Source organism: Berghia stephanieae, chromosome 9 (assembly GCF_034508935.2).
Source record: "Berghia stephanieae isolate SIO BIC M18660-M18661 chromosome 9, UCSD_Bste_1.3, whole genome shotgun sequence".
Taxonomy (NCBI): Eukaryota; Metazoa; Mollusca; class Gastropoda; order Nudibranchia; family Aeolidiidae; genus Berghia; species Berghia stephanieae.
The window spans coordinates 15079859-15088741 of record NC_088368.1 but is presented as its reverse complement, the minus strand read 5'-3'; the positions used below and the strand labels follow the sequence as shown (position 1 = coordinate 15088741).

At 36.9% G+C, this 8883-nt stretch overlaps 1 protein-coding gene across 24 annotated transcripts in view; it reads right to left on the bottom strand.

Moving 5' to 3' along the window:
• Window positions 1-810: 810 nt before the first annotated feature.
• Window positions 811-8883, bottom strand: part of LOC144979754 (uncharacterized) — an 18559-nt gene continuing 10486 nt past the window's right edge. For all 24 annotated transcript variants that reach the window (XM_078926744.1, XM_078926745.1, XM_078926751.1 and 21 more), the window contains exons 10-15: window positions 8493-8883; window positions 6928-7078; window positions 4976-5089; window positions 3115-3680; window positions 2357-2513; window positions 811-1191 (exon numbers count right to left, since the gene is read on the bottom strand). The exon at window positions 8493-8883 is cut by the window's right edge and continues 8 nt beyond it. In XM_078926744.1, the coding sequence (XP_078782870.1) occupies window positions 1014-1191; window positions 2357-2513; window positions 3115-3680; window positions 4976-5089; window positions 6928-7078; window positions 8493-8883 (1557 nt within the window). In that variant the 3' untranslated portion in view covers window positions 811-1013. The remainder of the gene's footprint in view (window positions 1192-2356; window positions 2514-3114; window positions 3681-4975; window positions 5090-6927; window positions 7079-8492) is intronic.

Genomic DNA, 8883 nt, shown 5'->3' with positions numbered 1-8883 from the left:
AACATTTTGAGCACGTTTAATGGATATTGACTTGCTCGACTTACTTGACTTTTACCGGTCGCCTCCTGATCTTCGGACTGGGATGCTTTCGCAACTTCTCTGATTTGTTGAGTGGAGTCCTTCCACTGATGACGGTCTGCTGCGATGGATCTCATGTGTTCTAAATCCTTTTCGAATCCCAGTTCTTTTGTGTCATCTAGGCGCTTGAGGTTTTTATTTATCGTAGTGAATATGCTTATTACGGGTCTGCCTTTGTGCTTGTTATGCCCGCTTGGTGTAAAGAAAAACATCATTACCTTATTAGCTGGAATATTTCTGTCTCTCCTCAAGACAATCCATATTGTCTCTATCTTGTTTCCAAAATTTGAATCGATAGCGGTGTTTCTTCGTATTTTACTTACAGCGATTTGTTCCATTTTTTTGGTTGGGAAGTAGATATTTAGAATTCTCCCGAGCTGTTTAGTGGACATTGCTCCATATTAAAGGTCAGTTATTATCATCCAAGATTTCAAAAAGTGACCTTAAATTTAAAATGACAAGAAATGTCAGATTTTAATTGTTCTCATTAAAAAAAAAGAAGATTATTATATCTATTGTCCTCGGTAAAACAAATCTACGTCTCGAGATGTGTCTAGAAATTCAATTTTAAATCACCCAGACACAATGCTTGTTTTGAATTGATAAATAATAATTTTTCTACCCATCCCCATAAATAGTACCCGCGTATATAATAAGAATTTATGACGTCAGATTATTAAACGTTGAATTTCTCCTTAAAAAATTATATTCTTTAAAAAAAATGGTATATCATTTAAACGTTTTTGAGCATATCTTTTATTCAAAGATGACGAATTCGGAATCAATTGAGGGGTACAATAAAAATTGTCTTACACGCTTGCGTTTTGGAATTCGAATTTTTTTCCCAACGTGCACTCGCAAGCATGTGGGAACACGTCCGGAATTGCAAAAAGCAAGAGTGTAAGAATCATATAGAATGTAATATTCCTATAAAATCAGGGAGTGTACAACTCGCTGTCAGCTGGTTTGTAAGCTTTGTTGCATCCATCTGAGGTACAGCAGTAGTAACAGGATAAATCCCCTGTGTTGGTGGCTGGGTTATACTGGACGCATCTGTCGTTGTCTGAGGACTGGTCATACCATCGAAGACGGCAGGTCTTTTCATCGACACAACTGTGTAATAAAATGTTTAAAATCTAACTGATTACATGTCGGGGTAAAATTAGTGTAAAAATGTAGATACTTTTGGTGTCGATATATAGATGTTTTTAATGTAAAAACATAGATGTTCTATGGTGTGCTAAAATAAGGATGTTCTTTATTGTCAAAGTATAGATGTTCTTTAGTGTCAAATTATATATACTTTCTTTAGTGTCAAAATATAGATGTTCTTTAGTGTCAAATTATATATACTTTCTTTAGTGTCAAAATATAAATATTCTTTAATGTCAACATATAGATGTTCTTTGGTGTCAAAATTTAGATATTATTCTATAGATGTTCTGTAGTGTCAAAATATAAATGTTCTTTAATGTCAACATATAGATGTTCTTTGGTGTCAAAATTTAGATATTATTTAGAGTAAAAATATTGATATTCTTAAGTGCCAAAATATACATTTTATTTAGAGTAATCTTCAGATGTTCTATGTGTATTGGGGTATAGTATTCGCTGGATTCTAGCACGCTCTTGAGAGAAGACAAAAAGCGTGCTACAATCTGAGAGTGCCAAAATCCAATGTTTATGGGAGGTTATGACTTATTACATAAAAAGACGAAATTCGGTTACCCAGATCTTGGTACTGCATTGCAGAGCGTGCAAGAATTTGCCGTGCTTGAATTATGTGAGTACTTTTGTTTTCAACGACCATGACAAGGGAACCCACTGAATAGACTGAGCCTCCTTTGGTGAGGAACATAAGAGTTCGCCCCACTAGTGAGACACTTTGACGAAACATATCTCTATTTCTATATAATTTGGCTTTTTAAAAATGAGCTTTTATAAAGCGCAATATCCACTAAAAGTGCTCACAACGCCTTACAAGGGGTCTCTAGCCAACAGGAACATTTGACATTTAGGACGGACATGACGCCTGTTAGGCGATATTGCAATCTTTTATCAGACAGAGACAACCCCGTTAACGGCCAGGTGAGTAAATAGCATTTTCCAAGGACTCAACTATAAGCTGATCGAGACTCGAACCCAGGACCTTCCGATCCGAAATCGAATGTTATACCACCAGACCACATAGCCGCTAGACAACATTCAAAAATATCCATGGGATAAACATAAGCTTCAACTTGTCAAAGGGTGTGAAACCTGATAGTTTTTGACGTACCTTTTGTAAACATTCTTCTGTCCACCGCTCTGTTCTATTAGATTGAGACAGAAGTCAAGTCCAATGGGACACGCTTGGGTCTGACTGAAAATCAGATCAAAGGCGGTGCACGGAGAGGAGGCGGTTTTGTCCCCACACTGGACGCATTGTCTTGTAACTGCAGACAATCATTCGAAATATTAGAGATATAATATCAAGTAAAAGGTGTTATTATTATTATTATTATTATTATTACTACTACTACTACTACTACTACTACTACTACTACTACTACTACTACTACTACTACTACTACTATACTACTACTACTACTACTACTACTACTACTACTACTACTACTACTACTACTACTCTACTTTACTTCTTCTTACTACTACTACTTACTACTACTACTACTACTACTTACTACTACTACTACTACTACTTACTACTATACTATATATCTATAATAATCTTACTCTACTACTGACTACTATATACTATAAGTATATACTATAGTACAGTTTTAGTATATAGTATGTATTAGTATTAAGTAGTAGTAGTATAGTAGTAGTAGTAGTTGTTGTTAGTTGTAGTAGTGAGTAGTTTGTTGTGTTTTGAATTTAGTATGGATTCCTTTTTATTATAAAGAAAACTTATCTTATTTCTTTTTTATACTATTGATTTAATTTTCAGGATTACTCCAAGATGATACCGGTTTGATGGGTGGGTCGCATATTATATTTATGGACTCTTCGCCGTGTTCAACAAATACTCACCATATGAAATGGGTGTAGCGATGACTGGGGTTATCATCGTTGGTTTCATCGTCGTTGTATTATGCATTGTTGTTATGGTTGTTGATTTCACTGTTGACAATGACGTTGCTTTGGGTGAGGAGGAAGAATTGAAGGAGAAGGATGAGGAAGAGGATGTGGACGAGGAGGAGGAGGAGGAGAAGGAGGAGGAAGAGGAGGAGGAGGAGGAGGAGGAGGAGAAGGAGGGGAAAGAGGATGAAAAGGAGGACGGGGGTGTTGAGGGAGAAACCGAGAAGGATGAGGTGGACGAAGAAGATAGGATGGAAGAGGAAGTGGGTAAAGAGGAAGTGGAGGAGTTATGTGAAGACGAGGAGGAGGAAGAGGATGATGAAGTTGTAAACCATGAGGGGGAGGGCGGGTGTGACGATTTTGACGGTGCTGATGTTACTGCCATCATTGTTGTTGTAGTTCTAGGTGATGTTGTTGGTGGCGCAAGTGTTGAAGGTGTTTGGAATGACGTCAGGATGTCTGGAACTGTTTTGACATTGCAGGCATCACCAGCTGACGAAGAGGAATTACAACAAAATCTGAGGATGGAATCATTGCCATAATCATGTTAATTAAACTATATGGATGATAAAATACCGTTGAAAGCAGAGAATGAATAATGTTAGCGTATCTTACATTCTATGTGATAATAAAGATGATGATGATGATGATGATGATGATGATGATGGTGATGATGATGATGATGATCATCATCATCATCATCATCATCATCATCATCATCATCATCATCATCATCATCATCATCACCATCATTATCATCATCATCATCATCATCATCATCATCATCATCATCATCATCATCATCATCACCATCATAATCATCATCATCGTCATCATTATTATCACAGTACTCTTCAGATTCTGGCACGCTCTTGTGAGAAGCAAGGATCCGAACTTTCTGAAACCCGATACGCATGGGAGGTAATCCGTACATATCAATGTTCTCCGAGTATTATTTCCTGCATTACTTCCCTTGTCATTGATGCCGCTTGTTGGGGAGTATTGGTTGATTTTCATCCACTATAGGCTCAGTTTGATTTTATATATTAAAAGATATATATTTTTATATCTTATATTTTCATATTTACAATATTTTTTTTTAATTTTAAAAGATTGTTTGTGTCCCACATTACCCGATACGACAAACTGTACGTACGTCTTTTCTCTTGTGATTACACGCGACCACAAACTGTTGGTACGTTCTGGCACCGACCTTGTTTACCCCATCCAACACTACACAACCCCAACCAAACACTCATTAATGCGTTGAGGGACGATATGTAGATACCCAGACCTCTTGTGACAAAGTCGCTTAACTTTTAACAAAGAATGATTACCTTGTATTGAATAGAACCGATGAGGTTTTGTCACGACACTGCATGGTGAAAAAGTGTGCTGTAATACGCACTTAGCTTGTAGTATAGACAAATAGAATTCGGCAATCCAGCTTCAGAGTGCCGTATTGCAGAGCGTGCTGGAATTCGGCGAATACTGTATTATTATTATTATTATTATTATTTTATTATTATTATTATTATTATTATTATTTTATTATTATTTATTATTATTATTTTATTATTATTTTATTATTATTATATATATCATCATATATTTTATTATTATTATTATTATTATTATTATTATTATTATTATTATTATTATTATTATTATTATTATATCATCATAATCATCATGATCATCATCATGATAATCAATATCATCATGCTCATCATCATCATCGTTATCATCATCATCATCATCATCACCATCATCATCATTGCCATCATCTTTCAGAGACAAGAACGCCACTTACCGGCAAACAAGCCCGTGCGGAGAACTCAACGATTTACTCAAGTCATCCATACAGGCAGGGATTGATCTCGTGAACTCCCACCAGTCGCTGTGACACTCTATCTCAGTGGCACATCTGACAATATCAAAGTGACAAATTAGGGAGCAGGCACTGTTGTAAGTAAGTTAAACGTCTAAAAATGGTTTGTATGAATCAGTCCAGACCAAGCAGAAAGAAACATACAAGAAAAAAAATTCATGCTGCATCGACTGGGCCATGCTGACTTTTTCTTGTAGTTGTCAGTGTTTCTTTCTGGTTTGTCTGCCACTGTTGCGTACACAACTTTCCAGATTTTTATCAGGCACACCTGATATGAAAAAACAGTTTAGACCACAACGTTTTTCTGTATAAGGTTAAAACTATTAGGCCTAAAGGAGTTAATGTTTTGACTTCTGCATGGTTTTGACACTTCGATAGTGGACAAAACTTTCAACAAAATGGCGACGTGAGTAATTCTATGAGAAAATGTCTTTTGATATGGTGCCCTACTCGCACCAAGACAACCAATGAAAGTCTTCTTATGTGAAAAATAAAGAAGTATTAATCTCATTTGGAAGTATTAATCTAAGTCAGATTTGTGCCAGAAGTGACCGATAATAAATGGGAAATAACTGTGTAATTGTTATGGTATTTGTAGTAATGACACAGTTATGTCCCTGTGTTGCGACCTTTTTCTTGAAGAGTTAAAGCCCTTGTTTATTCTTATATATAACTTCCTTCCTGTAGTTGCTGTTCATGATGGCGTTACTGGACATTAATAAAATTACCAATATACAACTCTATTATATTGTCTGGCTTTACGATGATATACATATATGACCCATCACCGACATATATTCAAGTCTGACATCCGAACCCAATATGGACCTTGTTTATCATCGTTGTAATGAACAATATATGCGTCATTTTTTAAATTTTTTTTGGTGAACTTCCATTAGCCTACAATGAGCCCATAATGAATTGAGTTATCAGACCTGCAAAAAAGTGCACGTCGCCCATCGCCATATTCTGGTATCATATAAAGTGAACAAAACTCCTAAGATTCTACTGTTATTTGTGACCAATAGGCTCTATCTGGCGTTCTGTTGAAGTGAAACAAATATACCAAGTTTGTTTATATAGTTAAAATGATTAGAATTACGACATTTTGAAATTTTCACACTTTACACCAAAAGCCCTCAGATTTGAGGCTTTTTTTAACGAACAAAAGGAGTCATTTTGACAGATTGATATGTTAACCCTCTCCTTACCAACTGTAGGAAAATTGTTCCATTTATAACGCTATAGTTTGTGCGGCTATGTGGTTTTGCGGTATGACACGCGCTTTCGGATAGGAAGGTCCTGTGTTCGAGCTTCTCTCGGTGCATAGTTGAGTCCTTGGAAAATGCTCTTTACTCACATTATCTCACCGTACTCAGATGTAAAATGAGTACCTGGCCGTTAACAGCGTTGTGTCTGTCATAAAAATTGTAGAATCGCTTAACAGGCGATATGTTTCGTTCTACATGTTACATGTTGCTGTTGGCCAGGGACCCATTGTAAAGCGCATTGAGCATGTTTAGTGGATATTGACTTGATTTAACTTTGTTGTAATGGACAACATTTGCGTTGGTTTGAGAGTATCTCCATTACAACCATGGGACCATATCAACGTATACTTATTTGCAGGTCTGATATCCCAAATTGTTATGGGTTCATAAAAAAACAACAAAAAAACAAAAACAAAAGCAAAATAGTTTTCCATTATAACAAATTTAATTAGGCTCATAATTGCACTTGGCTATCAGACCTACAAATATGGGCACTTTGGACCATATGCAGACAATTTGTTTATCAGACTCGTAAAGAAGTACATGCTGGCTTTAGCCAAAAGAAAGGAAATATTTTGTCGGAATATGGTATTTGTTATTTACCTTTTGGTGACGTGCATGGTACCCCCATTATCCGGCATGATCACCACAGTATTCTCACAGTAGCGTTGCCAGGAGGGACACATCCGAACTGCAGACGGATTACACACCAGGCCTATCGAGGGGTCATCTACACAATCTTGACACTTGAATCCTGTCAAGAGTTAAAGTATTGGCAAAAAACAAGAGAGGCCAGGCGGAGTTGTCGTACCAGTAAGGTCGCGGGTTCGAGCCCTCATTGCCGCCGCGAAATTTTTTTTGTTTTCATTCTCTGTTGTCTTCTGGCACTTTCCTACTCGCTTCTTTCTTGTTATTATCAACATTAGTGCCTGCTCCACTCACTTTTCTGAATTAATGGTGTTACAGTACTATTGGAATGAGTTTTGTTTCGTAAACTTCAAAAACTCAAAATCCTTATTTTTTACTATTTTGACTTTAACTCTCTCCTTACCGATGATTTTCAGTATTTTTCCCAAAACGGCAGGCTTACCCAGCAGAAAAATTGATTTTTCAACTCAAACAATCTCTCTACAAAACAACTTTATGTTCTTATTAATTAAACAAAAATCATTGTGATGCACAAACTAAATCTGAATATAAAAATATGAATATTGTATCGTAACGAAAGTGACGATTTTCCTATAGTTGGTAAGGAGAGGGTTCAATTCAATTTTGTTTGTACATTTCCCCCCGATTTGTCTGACACAATGAGTCACATTTTAACTTAAATTCCCTATTCCTGCATAGTACCACACAACGGGACACATACACACACAAAACAGCTGGGAAAATTCAGAGTTAATAGGAATTCAGTTTTATCGTTAACGGGTCAAGGGTTGTGCGGCTATGAAGTCTTGTGGTATGACACTCGCTTTCGGATCGGAAGGTCCTGGGTTCGAGTCTCGCTCGGCGCATAGTTGAGTACTTGGAAAATAATTTTTTACTCACATTCTCTCACCGAACTTGGTGGAAAATGAGTACCAGGCGTTAACAGCGTTGTCTCTCTCCGAAAAAAAAATGAATATCGCTTAACAGGCGTCGTGTCCCGTCCTACATGTTAAGTATTGCTATTGGCCTGGGACCCCTTGTAAAGCGCGTTGAGACTTAGAGTGGTTATTGCGTGGATATTTCATTTTTTGTGAAATCCGATAAAAGTCAATTCCTTCTTAAGACAACACATTTCGTTGCTGTCAAATTTTCTGTTCTTTAACTCTTTCCTTACCAGCTATTTTCAGAATTTTACCCGAAACTTCATTCTCACCAAACACACAAAAATGGATTTTTCAAACAGCCTATTGGTAACGAGTATATTCCATGTTTTGTTCAGAAAAATGAGCTCTGCAATACAGTGTCGAGTTTTTAGAGTTATAAATATAACAAAATGAAATCAGAATAAGAAAATTGTTGGCTGCATCGTAACGAATGTGACGATTTTCCTATGGGTGGACAGGAGAGGGTTAAGTGTGTTCCATTAATACTGGATAAAGTCAACCTTGCTTTGAAGTCAACCCATTTTTTTTGGTCTGACGGTGTTGACTTTATCAGGATTTCACTGTTATTCTACATACCTGGTACTGGTGTTGCTCTTTGGGTGGCTGGTGCTGCCATAGGTGAGGTGGAGGATGAGGTAGGGGATGTTGATGTAGTCGGAGAAGTCGAGGTGGTAGAGGATGTAGAAGATGTAGTGCTGCTGGTAGCTGACGTGGATGTTGGTTTATTAGTAGTAGTTGAGATTGTTGTAGGAGCAGAAGTCGTAGTTGATGTAGAAGTCGTTGGTGATGTTGATGGTTGAGTTGTAGTAGTAGAAGTTGGAGTAGTCGTTGTAGTTGTTGGTGTAGTGGTCGTTGTTGTAGTAGTTGTGGAAGTCGTTGGTGGAGTTGATGGTTGAGTGGTAGTAGTAGGAGTTGAAGTTGTTGTTGATGCAGTGGTTGTTGTAGTTGTAGAAGTCGTTATTGTTGT